Raw genomic sequence first — 14,720 nt, forward strand, 5'->3', positions numbered from 1 at the left:
GAAAAATATCAAAACCACTTATTTACTTTATTTACTGCAGTTAAGAATACAATTTTTTTTAATTACTGGTAAATATGTCAAGAGGTGAAATCTTGGCGTTCAGATTTCACACTGGCAGTTTTACTATTTGTGAGTGATGGTGGAGTTCTAATGCATGTAGTAATTTTAAAATTAAAAAATTTTTCTAACCATATTGGATTTTCTGAATATTAAGTAAGACAAAATATAATTCAGCACCCAGTGAGTTTACCTAAGCTCCTAACTCCTTCATTTAAATATTTAGAAGTACCTGTTATGTTCCAGATACTTGAGATGCATCAGTGAACAAAAGAAACAAAGCTCCCTACCCTCATGGAGCTTACATTCTAAATAGTAATCTATAAATAAATAAACAAGATAAGTGCTCTACTGAAAAAGGTTTAAAAATAGAAGGATAGGCAGGTTAGAAGGAAAGTGGGAGAATCAAGTGGCAATTTTTAAAAGGGTGTTCAAGGGACTTCCCTGGTGGTCCAGAGGTAAAGAATCCGCCTTCCAATGCAGGATGCAGATTTGATCCCTGGTCGGGGAACTAACATCCCACATGCCTCGGGGCAACTTAGCCCGCCTGCCTCAAAGAGAGAGCCCACGTTCCGAAACCTACGCGCACCCCAACTAGAGAGAGAAAACCCGTACACCACAACTAGAGAGAAGCCCTCACGCCACAAATAGAGAGAAACCTGGGCAGACCGCACACCATAACGAAAAGATCCCGCATGCCTCAACAAAGATCCCGTGTGCCGCAACTAAAACCCGACACAGCCAAAAAAAAAATTAAGGAAAATAATTATTTTTTTAAAAAAAGGGAAGGGTGGTCAAGGCATATCTCATTGAGAAGGTATTACTAAGCAAAAACTTAAAGGATCTGTAGGAACTGGCCCTGGAGCTATCTAGAGAAAGAAGGACATTCCAGACAAAAGAACAACCAATGCAAAGGCTCAAAGATGAAAGGGTAACTAGCCAAAGAACAGTGAAAATGCCAGTGTGGCTGGAGTGACCAGAGAGGACAAGAATAGTAGATGAGCTCTGAGAGCTAATAAATGGGTGCAGGTGTGGGGGGCAAGGTGGGGGTGGAGGAAGAAGGGCTGTAGTCCATTCTAAGGCTTTCTGGCTTTAAATGTGAGAGAAGTATGGAGTCATTAGAGTTTTTAGCAGAGAAATGTCATGATCTACTCTGCTGAGAACAGAGAAAGGGCAAGGGGACAGATATTAGACAGGATACTAGTCTAGTAATCTACATAAGAAACAACAGGAGTTCACCTGGGGGTAGATCCCAATTAACAAGGCAAATCTCAATAAGCAATATTCTAGGAAACTGATTTTCTAAAAGGCCTAGGAATATATTCCTAGTGAATGTAAAAGATCTTACCATAAAGCACCAGACAAACTTCACACTAATATTCCAGACCACCTTCAGCACCAGCTCCTAAGGAGCTCTTTATTGCTGTCAACTGGATTCCAAACTCAATTATAAAACTTTTCTACTACCATTTAATACTTACACAATTTCTCTTATGAGAATTTATGCCCAAGGGCTCAAAAATACAAACAGCATTACCATATGAAGCTGCAACCTAAAAAAGAATGAACAAAGCATTAATATTTAAGGAAAAGAGAAAATAAAGGTAACTTCCTTTTCACAATAATGTATAAACTGATTACATACAATCCCAATACAGTATTTATGGTTTATTCCCTTCCATAAATATAACTGGAAAAGTACTGGACTTAAGAATCTCTTCTCTTATCAAAAATTCAGCAGGCTTTATTTTCCATATCAAATACAAGGTTGACCTATTCAAAGAAATCATCCTTTCCTATAAAAATTTCATTTTTAAATACAGAAATAACTTCTATTAACGAAGACACATTTCAATGGTACATCTGTCAGAAACTTTACAATTCAGTGAAAATAATATAAAAACCATGAGAAGTAGAAAAAGACATCAAAGGGCAACAGGTTTTAAAAATATATCAAATAAAATGCCATTAACTATAAAATACCAATAAAAATAAAAAATACCAATTGGGAACACCATGTAGAAGGAGGAATAGAGAAAATGGACTAAGGAGAAACCAGAGAGACATCCACTGCAACTGGAGGAGAAACAGCTGATATAGACATCTCTAGTGGACTTAAGCTAGGAGTTTGTGGGCCAAGAGGACTTTGCTCCACGTCACATACCTGATGAGAAGAAACACAAATTCCTCTGTTCCCAGGAGCTTACCAGAGCCTGTTTTCCAATAATTCCTTGAAAGTCAGTTCCCAGTTTATCTTCCTCTTGGCAAGAGGGAAACAACTACAGGGAACAGACTAAAAACCATCTCTTCTCACACCTCTAGGTCTATGGGTTAACCTATAAAGCTAAATTAGGTATACATGTTTTGAAGGCAAGCCAAAAAGGTCTACTGTGATTTCAGGGCACTCTAATGCAAAAGAAGTGATTTCATTTATTTATTTATTTATTTTTAGTATCTATAGTCACTCAGAGTGTATTTATTTATTTATTTATTTTTAAATATTTATTTATTTACTTTGGCTGTGCCAGGTCTTAGTTGCACCACACAGGATCTTCGTTGAGGCATATTTAGTTGCAGCATGCAGGATCCTTAGTTGCAGTATGCGGACTTCTTAGTTGCAGCACGCATGTGGGATCTAGTTCCCCAAACAGGGATCAAACCCGGAACCCCTGCATTGGGAGCGCGGAGTCTTACCCACTGAACCATCAGGGAAGTCCCCAAAAAAGTGATTTTAATTGTTATTTAATATCTAACTTTCTTTCCAAGAAAAAGCTGTACTCCACAATGGTAGGGGGAGAGTTACTTAAAATGCCTGGCCACGGTAACACTTAGGTAAAAAGTGTTATGAATGATCACATTCAACATGTCAATGAATGAATGAACGAATGATTATAACTGGTTAATACAAAGTCATAAATTTGAAAGTAATCATCACAAGGACTGGGGATAAATGAAATAAAAGAAGATGGCAATAAAAGACAATGAATCAGAGATGTCACAATTTGGGCTTCTTTACCTTCAACCAGGTTAGAAAAAGTAAAAACATGGTTATGAAAACCAAGGGCTTCTATATTAAAAAAAAAAAAGAAAACAAAAACAAAAATTTTGCTCCCAGAGTATCTGTTTATTGTGATCATCACCAGCACATAAATAATTTTTTAAAATGCATCTCTGACAACTATCGTAACAACTCTAAGCAGGTTTAAAGCTACCATGCTTGGAATAGGGAGATGAGCAATGAAAAATTAATGAGAGAAATCTGACACTCTGAGTGTTTTCTAAAGAGTAAGCAATACTTAGGGAGAACGACTGGGGAAAAAATTCAGAGAAGCAAGAAACAAGCATCAGAAAACACCAGAAAAGTCAGTGTTTCAATACTATGTCAATTTTATCATTGGATTGTCATATAGTGGCACATTTACCCAAATATTAAAGCTTAATACAAACAGCAGGGTAGGACAGTAGAAATGATATAATATCACAATTTATTATTTGGTATAAATTTGCATGATTACTATTTATTACCATGAATATTCCGATTTAACATATCCTTCATAAAATTTATTATTACTTAGTAAAGAACAATTTTTAGAACACTAAAACTGTTTAAATTATTACAATTATTACAGGAAAAATATCATTCTTATATTCCCATAGAAACATTTAACTCTGCTACACAACATTGGCCTTAATGAATTGCTAGAATATACAGCAACTATGCTATATTTACTTTACATATAATCAAAATTTGATGTATATTATGTGTGAAATTTGGGGGAAAGGAACATATGATGAAACTTGAATTATTTTAAAATAAATCCTCTGTTTAAAGTCTGAGTGAATGAACTTTAACATTCTTCAAACAACAAAGTTTCATTAACAGAAACTTTACAAAGCATCAGTTACATGACAAATATTATATTAGATGCTAACAACTTGCTACATTTCTTGATAAAAATTTGATGTTATTATAATTTGGGAGAGATAAGGTATGCTAGATATAGAAGATAAAAGTTTACTTCCTTGCTACTGGCTTAATAGCTGCTAGAACTATCAACTGGCAGAATATTAGTACACACAGGAATATGAAGCCTACAAATCTTTTAAGACAGTATATACAGGTAGAACAATTAATTATCACTTATCAGCTTAATGGCTCTTTAAAATTTGTACATAACCTATCATTTTACCCACTACTATTAACATCCATCTAAGCAAGGTATAATACATAATTAGAAAGTGTAGGCAAGCCTTATATAAAAGCATAAGAATACTCTCTGAGATTGTTAAATACATTAAAAGATGACATTTAATAAAGTAAATAAATCCCTTACTCTTCCATGTTGGTTAGAACACTCCACACAGCTGACTTGGATGTTTCCATGCTTAGCACCAGGAATGATCTGCACACATTCAAAGTCATTTGCCAAAATAACAATATCACAGCCCGATCCATATGCCTAAAAAGAAAAGTTTTACATTATGTAAGATATGTAATTTGTGAATTATTTTAGTTTATCTTAGTTTTGGCTGCTATTGCAAAGGATACTGTGACACATTTTATAAAAATAGCTAATGTAAGAATATTAAAAATGTCAACTTCCAAATCAGAACATTAAAAGTCACACCAAAAACATGGGGTGACAACACACCATGCATTATCATTCAACAACTGCTACTAACAGGAAAAGGGTTCTTCCAGGTCTTAAACACTATAGCCTCCATCCCTCATAAATCTTTTGGTTTAGAATTTCTCTCTGAAGCCCATCTCAGTAAACCCTAAAGAATAAAACCTCCATCTGAAAGTAATGAGGTATTGAAGGCTGCAATTGCATTCCCAGGGTTCAAACCAGGCTTGAGGAAGATCAAGATAGAAATCAGATGCATTTTCCAACACAATTCCACATGGCTTAAAGAGCTAGTTAAATAGACATGAACCCCTAAGGCAGAATTACATGCACTAAGGCAAACACTAAACAAACTCAACTGCCGAAGTGAATCCATGATGAAGCCAGCCTGCCTGCCCCCTCCCCTCAACCTTACCAGGCAGGAGAGGAAGACAGAGAGACAGAGACAGAGAGAGGACACCAATCCAAAGTGGTTAGACACACACACACACACGCTAAACAAAATAAAAAATAAACTGATTTATATAAAATGTGACAAGTATTTGGTCTGGAAAATAAAATAAAACACAAAGTCAAGTTCCTGGAAAATTCCCTTGTTCAAAAGAACTATAATGAGCAAAACTGCATATTTCTTCCTATTGCCACACTTCTTCTTGGTGTATGCTATTCCTGTTTTGCAACTTTGTGAATTTTATGATGACATAAGGGCCAGAGGGTGGGGACATTTCTCTTTTTCTTCCAAACTCAACTTATGATTAAATATTTAAAACAACCTAACAATGTAATTCTCAAATGAAAAGCCCCATAAAAAGCAACATAAAGTTTATGAGGTGATTTTTTTTTCCCACTATTTCTACAGCCTTAAGCAATATGGTCATGTCCTACAAAATACAGATATCCAGTAGCCAGGGCTGACATGTGATGACAGCTAAGCCAGTGAGGTCCACATATGGCTGGTAATGAAAGAGGGAACTGAAGATAAAGACCAGAGAAGAAGACAGACACTACTTCTACTGGTCACTGAAACTTCCAGTGTTGCCAAAATCCTACTCTAACTACTATAAACTATCTTCAACTCATGTGTTTGCATATACCAGAAAGTTCCCCAAATGAAAAACAAAGACGGAATTTTAAACAAAGGAACTATGGGGGAAAAAATCACTCCCAGGAGGAAATAACCACTTGTACTCTCATAGACAAAGCAGATTTGCTATGCTATGCATTCAAGAAAGGTAAACTGAATGGGAATCCTGAGTATAGGTAAGAAGAAATGTTTGTGTCACCATGCTAACCTTTACACTTATATTATTAAAATCACAAAAATAGTCTTACCCTTAAACATTTCACAATTTCCAAAGTACTTTATAGCATTATTTCAGCAAAGCAGATTGATGGTAAGAGCAAAACTTTACCTAGTTTGGAATCACCACACGCAGGGTTTTCAGTGTTGGTTCTGCAGTACTACAGGATCTTAAGCAAGTTAACTTAAGCTCTCTGAGCAGTTTCTTGTGGTAGAATGGAAGAAATAATACTTATTTCTTAGGACAGAAAATCTATTTCCATAGTGCTCAGCACACGTCACTCATTAAAGACACAAAACAGTGCATGATGTCCCAAGTCTGGGCTAGCAACTGGGAATACAAAAACACAAGATGTGGTCCCAGTGAGTCTATTGGGGAGACAACCAAGTGAATCACCAATCACAACTAAATGACAAACTGCCATGACAGAGAGAGATATCTGTAAGTTACCAGCAAAGACAAAAGGTACTCAATGAATGTTAAATCGGGACTTCCCTGGTGGCGCAGTGGTTAAGAATCTGCCTGCCTATGCAGGGGACACGGGTTCGAGCCCTGGTCCGGGAAGATCCCACATGCCGCGGGGCAACTAAGCCCGTGCACCACAACTACTGAGCCTGCGTTCTAGAGCCTGCGAGCCACAACTACTGAGCTCATGCACCGCAACTACTGAAGCCCACGTGCTGCAACTACTGAAGCCCATGCGCCTAGAGCCCGTGCTCTGCAACAACAGAAGCCACCGCAATGAGAAACCCGCACACCGCAACCAAGAGTAGCCCCCGCTCGCCGTAACTAGAGGAAGCCCGCGCGCAGTGACGAAGACCCAAAGCAGCAAAAAAATAAGTAAATAAACATTAAATCACTCCCCCTTTCATCTTTGCAACAAACCTGAGAGGAAGAGAGTATCATTATCATTATATAAAGAAAGATTCAAGTTCATTTATTTGCCCAAGATTATACAGTTAGTAAGTGGAAAATGTTCAAACTCAGGTCCTTACAATTCTTATGTTCTTTTCCCCTACATTACATGTCAAAGAGACATAAAATATTTCAGATAAGTATTAGCACACTTGCTTCTCTAAAGATGGGCCATCCCCAGCAACAGCTGCTCTAGACATAAGCTCTTACTGCTCAGTCACTGAAGAGGATTTTTACTCCTCCCTAGATAGCCATAATTGCCTGACCTTTGCCAGAGGACATGTACCATGCTCCTTAGAAGTAGAGAATCTTGCCATTTTTCTGAAATGCAATAGTTCTCAAACCTGGCTGCATCAAAATCACCTAGGGAACTTGTTAAAAATACAAACTGAGTGGTCCCCACCCCAGACTTACTAAATCAGGATCGTCATGGATAAAAGAATTTGGCAATATCTATCAACATTTTAAATACAATATACCCTTTGATTGACAAGTCCCTATTTTACTATAAGCATACTAGCAAAGCTTGCCAAAATATATAGAGAAGGATATTCACTGCCTCATTATTTTAAGCAGCAAAAACTGAAAATAATCATACCATCTATCAGTAGGGAAGTGGTTAAATAAGTTACTGAATATCCATCAAGTAGAATACTATGCAGTTACCAAAAGTTTAGAGACCACTGGTCTAAAATGGTCTCAAATCCCTTATCAAACTAGTAATTACCATCATAACAGAACAATCATGTGTGGCACTAGCGTCCTGTGGAACCACACCTAGGTAATACCTACTCTTTTATATAATATCCATGGTCACGGCTAGAACGGAACCCCATAAACTACTGCACACAAAGAGCTGGAAAAGTACAGAAGTTGAATATTATTATTCTTCACCTTTCTCTAAAGAGTCTAAAATACACATAACCCCAAGTGTGCACGAACAGGGACTCATAATCAGTCAGTACTGAATCACATGCATTCTATAACTGAAGGCGCATAAGATTTTAATGATTTATATACATGTGTGTTTGTTTGTCTGGTTCCTACTACACTGAGAGGTCCATCAGAGCAAGGACCATGTTCTTGTTTACCACTGTAGTCCTAGAACCCAGCATGTGCACAGCCCTCAACAGATACAGATATCTGTATAACAAATAAATGATTCAAAATCTTCCTAATTTCTGGCTCTTCTATGTACCTGGAAACTTGGTCAAAGAACATGGAGTTCAGACAGTTGATATAAGCTAATAATTTAGCCAAGTTTATGATGTTAGCTATACGAAGAAAAAGAAAGATATTTTGGCTTATTTTCCAGTCTAACAGCGTCATGGATTTAGAAGACCTACCAGAAGAGAATCTATCAAAGCCTTCCTTAATAATTTACCATTTATTGAATACCTTCTATGATCAGGCAGTCTGCTAGGGTCTTTATGAATATCATATCTTCACAGGCCCCCTTGTAAAGGTGGAGAAACTGAGGTCCAGAAAGGATAAGTAACTCGCCCAAGTTCACAGAGTGAGGATTCATTTGCTTCATAGTAAAGCTCCTGCTCTTTCCATTGCGTCACCCCAACTCCACTAAGATGTCTTATAAGCACTAAAAGGCCCATGTTCATATCTGTAATCCCAAGTATAATTTCCCACAGCATCTAGCTCAGAGTAAAGACCAGCAGCTGAGAAGGTTTATACAAAATCTATAATTACTCAAGAGATTTCCATTCTTTCAATTTTAGGTCAAAAGCAATTTGTTTCATTCCTCTTTTTCAGAATTCAGTTTTACCAGAGGAAAAATTTATAGTGCAGAAGGAAAAGCAGGCGCTCACTGAGACTGCAAGCAAATACTACAATGATCCCAGAGAGTACAGGATACGGGCTTCTTTGTACTAGGTAAATAAATATCTCTGACTCAGCTGAGGATAAACTAACTATTCCACATGTGGTAGAGAGGCTACAGGATCACTACAGGGAAGCAGGAAAAAGGGCACTAAGCCATTTCTGGAACAAATGGAACCCCTTAACCAAGTTCTTCCCTTGGGTTCCTGGGAGAACCACCCCTATGCCATAGCACCACACACCAGTGTCCTGCACTAATAACAGTACTGATGTATATAAAATATTTCTCAAAGTCAAGGATATGGTATCGGCCCAAACGCAAGATTCTTTTTCTAAGAATCTTAGAAAAACATCCTTTCCTTCTCTTCACGTGGGAGTTTCTTTTATGGAAGGACAGAACTGTCCTTATGATGAAGAATTAATAACTAGCTGACAGTTTACAACTAAGAGATAATTGTGTAGCACAAGTTCTAAAGGCAAAGACATGCTCTAACCCTCACTTGTTTTAACCTTACTTTTGGAGACTGAATCCATCCTGTCAGGAAAGAGAAAACTAGTCTCTACTTTGAGCACTGAAACTAAATTTCCAACCTGACTGAAGTTTTCAACCTGAGTCTAGTGGGTGTGAATCATAGATGGTTTCAGGAGGTCTTTGAAATCCTGGAAATTATATTTAAAGCCATGTGAATGTGCTGGTTTTCACTGGGTCCATAGATTTCATTAGTTTATGTCTTAAAGAATCTCTTCCTTAGACAAAGTGTGTTATCCCAAAATTATTATATGGGAGCTAAAAACCTGAGTATTTGTTATTACCAAGATTCTATGTTTTTATTTGTGATATCCAAAATATCATTAGGAGAGCCCTGTCAATTAGCTGAGGCTGAAAAACAAGTGACCCTCTTCTTTTACCTTATTAAAATGTTACACTTGAAAAAAATTTAAGTATCATTTTCTAAAGCCATAAAATCCTCTGAATTAACACACTATCGTGACAATAATAAAAATACTGTTGCCTTCTCTAGAGGGTTCAATGTCATTCTGAACAATGATTAAGTGTAGCTGAATAGGCATAACACACTCAGTCTTCTCTAACCTCAGTTTAATATATACTAATTGCCTTGACTACATTATTTTCATAATGTAGTATTTCAAATAAGTGATACTCATATCTCAAACACTGTTCTAATTTCTCAGACTTCCCTTAAGTCTTAGGTAAATTAAAGTGTAAAGTAAAGAAATTTTTTTTTTTTTTTTTGGGCCACGCCTTGTGGCTTATGGGATCTTAGTTTCCCTACCAGGGACTGAACCCAGGCCCTGAGCAGTGAAAGTGCCGAGTCCTAACCACTGGACCACCATGGAATTCCCAATCTTTAAAAATTTATTCTTCCTATTTTTTTAAACATCTTTATTGGAGTATAATTGCTTTACAATGTTGTGTTAGTTTCTGCTGTATAACAAAGTGAATCAGCTATACATATATCCCCATATCCCCTCCCTCTTGCGTCTCCCTCCCACCCTCCCTATCCCACCCCTCTAAGTGGTCACAAAGCACCAAGTCGATCTCCCTATGCTATGTAGCTGCTTCCCACTAGCTATCTATTTTACATTTGGTAGTGTATATATGCTACTCTGTCACTTCATCCCAGCTTACCCTTCCCCCCGCCCGTGTCCTCAAGTCCATTCTCTACATCTGAGTTTTTATTCCTGTCTTGCCCCTAGGTTCATCAGAGCCTTTTTTTTTAGATTCCATATATATGTGTTAGCATACGGTATTTGTTTTTCTCTTTTTGACTTACTTCACTCTGTGTGACAGACTCTAGGTCGATCCACCTCATTACAAATAACTCAATTTCTTTTCTTTTTATGACTGAGTAATAAATCTTACACAAACATGACTTTTCCTATAAGAATACAGAGTATGAATACATTATACTGGCATTTTCTATGGAGTAGTTGGATGCTTTAACAACCTGGTAGTTACAGGGTCAAAGTTTGAGATCAGTGACAACTGTTGACAGATGTGTCTAAATTTTAAAAAGAATAACACTGATGAATCAAGAGGTACTAAGCATGTTGAAAGGTTTCACTAATTTAACAACGTGTTATAGTCTAATTTAACAAGCATACTCTACCAAGAGTGTTACTGTTAAACTCCCACCTCCCCCTGAGAGTTCTGATTCATATAAATGTTATTAAACATTTATTAAATGTTATTAAAAGCTAGAAAAATAATTACAAGAAAGAGGTGCCACTTATTGAAAGCCTGCTGGGTACAAGTATTGTACTATGCATTCCACATTCCTAGTCTCTTTCAAGACTGCAGTAAACCTAGAAGTTGGTTATTAATCCCACTTTAATATAAAGAAATGGAAGTTCATATGATTTAATCAAAGTCCTAAGTCACAAGGCAAACACATACTGGCATGCAAATTTAGATCGTTTTACACTGTTTTATACACTTCAGTAATGACCATCTTCTATCATATTGTTTTCTAGTGCTTAAATTTTTGTTCATCTTATTGGTTAATTACATAAATTCATTTATATTCTTCATTTCTGCTGTGATTTCTGCTCTATAAACAAAAAACTAAAGAGAATACAGGGTTGTCTGGGCTTTCATGATTACTTGGTTGTACCAAGTCACCTTCAGGAAATAGTCTAAAGAGGTCAGTGTTGACCTATGAAAAAATTTTACAACCAAGAAAACAACGCACAGATTAACAAAAATTTCTCAAGAAAACATCCTTTCCCTCTCTTCATTTTAGTCACCTAGTTAAAACCCTAACTGCTTATGATACTCACAGAATTAAAAATTAACTTCTAAAATGGATAAATAAGTTTCCTTATTGAATGCTGAATGGATCCCTTATTAAGCTAGAACTTTCAAATAGTGCTTATCCATTAAAGCTAAATAAACCACTTAAAGTGTTTTATGCTTTCAATGACAAAATATTCTTTTTTATAGAGAGAATAACACATGTACTAAATTTTAAAACTATATAGGAAAATTAAGTCACCTTCTTAGCCTTGACCGTCCCCACTCATAGCCAAGGAGGAATCACTTAACGGTTGCCTACGAACTCTTCCTGAAATGTTTAGAGTACATACAAGTGTATCTACATATAAATCTTTTTTTTTAACATAAAGGGATTATGCTATACACAATTCTGCAACTTCTTGTCCACTTGATTAACAATATATCTTGAAAACTTTCCAAATCCCACAGAAGGAATTACTTCATTCTTCTTAATAGTTGCATAGTATTCCATTTTGTGGCTTTGCCATAATTAATTTAGGTTGTTTCCAGTCTTTTACTATTGCAAAAAAATGTTTCAATGAACATCTTCATGTATATGATACTATGCATATGTATGGAAATATACCCATAAAATAAATTCTAAGACATTATTTGCTGCATTAGTGATTAGAATTAATAACTAAAGCAGGGCGTCCCTGGTGGCGCAGTGGTTGAGAGTCCACCTGCCGATGCAGGGGACACGGGTTCGTGCCCAGGTCCCGGAAGATCCCACATGCCGCAGAGCGGCTGGGCCTGTGAGCCATGGCCACTGAGCCGGTGCATCCGGAGCCTCAACGGGAGAGGCCACAACAGTGAGAGGCCCGCGTACGGCAAAAAAAAAAAAAAAAAAAAAAACTAAAGCAGACCGCCCTTCAAAAAAATCATACTCCCCAAATATAAAAAAGTACCTGTTTGTCCACTTCATCACTAATCCTGATCATTATCAAATGTTTTAATCTTTCTAATCCAACAAAACCTGGCATCTACTTGTTTTAATTTGTATTTTTACTAGGAACATCTTTTCATATATTTATCAGCCATTTATATTTCTTTCTCTTCAAACTGACTATTCCTGTTACTGGTCCATTTCTTTTTCTGTTTTTTTTTTTTTTTGCCACACAGCGCAGCTTGCGAGATCTTAGTTCCCCCACCAGGGATGGAACCTGGGCCCCTGACAGTGGAAGTGGGGAGTCCTAAGCACTGGACTGCCAGGGAACTCCCACTGGTCCATTTCTTAACTAGGTCTTTAGTCCTGTTGTTCTCAGTGATTTATAAGAGCTCTTCAGAGAACTTATCCTTTGTCATACGTAGCTAACGAATTCTTTTTTTTTTTTAACAAAATGCCTGAGCTGAAGACATATGAAGGTGCAAACATACCAAAGAAAACATTTTCTTAATTGAGATAGTATATTAATATAATACACAATTCCAATTTTTAAAATTTTATAAATAGATCATAAGAAGCCACTGACTATTTTAAAACCTAATTTATGGCTTACCAGGAAACCATAGACATGCATAAAAAATACACATTCTGGACTTAATGAGAGTTCTCAAAATGAAATTTAAGTCTACAAAATGAGTACTTTTTTTTTTTTTTTTTTTTTTGGCTGCGCTGGGTCTTAGTTGCAGCATGCGGGATCTTAGTGGTGGCATGCATGTGGGATCCAGTTCCCCGACCAGGTATCAAACCCTGGCCCCCTACATTGGGAGCACAGAGTCTTACCCACTGGACAACCAGGGAAGTCCCTATGAGTACTTATTATCAGCAATATATTCAATCAGCCTCACCTGTCTTCCTATAAGTTTCTACACCTAAAGTCAAACCCTTACCATTATCAATTACTGCCTACCACCACCCCCCAAAATAAATAAGCCTCCTGTCATTCAGATACAAGTCTAAACTAGAGTTAGAAAAGGGCGAGAGGGTAGTATTTGAAAAGAAGCTCTTCCTTCCACACTAGTAAGAACACATTTTACTGAGATGATTCAATCATTCTAACAGTTTGAAGTTCATTCAACAATGCTGAATGAGCAAAATAAATGACAAAGAAACTATATATTAAAATAAACAAAACAAACAAAAACTAAATATTATGCAAAAAGCTCAGACTAAGCCAATGATGTGTGAAGCAACATTGGAAATAATCTATGACTACTTGTGTGGTAACCAAAGGGACTGTTCCTCTTAGAAACAACCCACACCAGGAAATGCAAAATTAGCAGGCTACTTATAAGTAACAGTAGAAGAAAGCAAAGCTGCAAGCAGTATGCTAAGTGATACATAAGACAAAGATTAATAGCATGTAAAAACAAAAATTTATGGCCAGAAAAAAGGAAGAGAAGAAAATTGAAGAAAATACTACATATCTGTGATTAAGGGGTAAGAGACAAAATGATTTTTGTTTTAATTTCTTCCTAACAACCCCAGAGAAGCAAGTGATCTGAAAGTAGAACTTTCTCTAATTAAAATTAAAACTTTAAATTTAAACAAGAACTATTTTTAATATTAGTCAAAAACTAGCCAATTTTGATAATTTACTAACAAGATGGACCTATAAAAAAACTTCTAAATACTAAGATAAAAAGAAACAGACACCTGTACTCCAAACTAAGCCTATTTCTATACCCTTGAACCAAGAACAAACATATGTTTTTTTAGTTTACTGATACTAGTACCACCTGAAAGGAAAATGAGACCTTGAAAAGAAAAATACGCCATAATTAATTAATTAATTCTAATTAACCATTACAAAACCAGCTCTATCTTCCGCTTGCCTGCATTCTCATTAAAAGGTAGGTCTGGAAATAAAATCCAAAAATTATCTTCTCTTATAAATAACTATTTTATGTCAGTGCTAAGAATAAACCATTCAAAGTATTAATTATCAAAAATGTATAAAGGAAATCATAGTAATACTGGTAACAATAAGCCCCGTGGACTGGCCAGCAGGTATAAAAACTAAGAGTCACCTTTCAGCCTCAAAGTTGTTCTCTAAAGCTTAGAGTATAAAATAATTTGCCTCATAGAAAATACTGAAGTAAGATACTACTTTTTAAAACTGCTACGTCTAAAGAAATAAAATGTGCTTTTTTGGACGTTAAATTATTAGAAATAGAGAAAATAAGTACCTAATATCTTGTTCCTTAATTTGTTCTTAATACATTTTCCATCTGAAAGGATTTTAA

The 14,720-nt window shown here is 36.2% G+C and overlaps 1 protein-coding gene across 3 annotated transcripts in view; it reads right to left on the reverse strand.

The window, feature by feature from the left end:
- The window catches only part of DMXL2 (Dmx like 2), a 162,843-nt gene that overhangs the window by 123,231 nt on the left and 24,892 nt on the right, over positions 1 to 14,720 (reverse strand). For all 3 annotated transcript variants that reach the window (XM_033851677.2, XM_073801002.1, XM_033851676.2), the window contains exons 2-3: positions 4,392 to 4,517; positions 1,539 to 1,610 (exon numbers count right to left, since the gene is read on the reverse strand). In XM_033851677.2, the coding sequence (XP_033707568.1) occupies positions 1,539 to 1,610; positions 4,392 to 4,517 (198 nt within the window). The remainder of the gene's footprint in view (positions 1 to 1,538; positions 1,611 to 4,391; positions 4,518 to 14,720) is intronic.

Source organism: Tursiops truncatus, chromosome 2 (genome assembly GCF_011762595.2).
Source record: "Tursiops truncatus isolate mTurTru1 chromosome 2, mTurTru1.mat.Y, whole genome shotgun sequence".
Classification (NCBI taxonomy): domain Eukaryota; kingdom Metazoa; phylum Chordata; class Mammalia; order Artiodactyla; family Delphinidae; genus Tursiops; species Tursiops truncatus.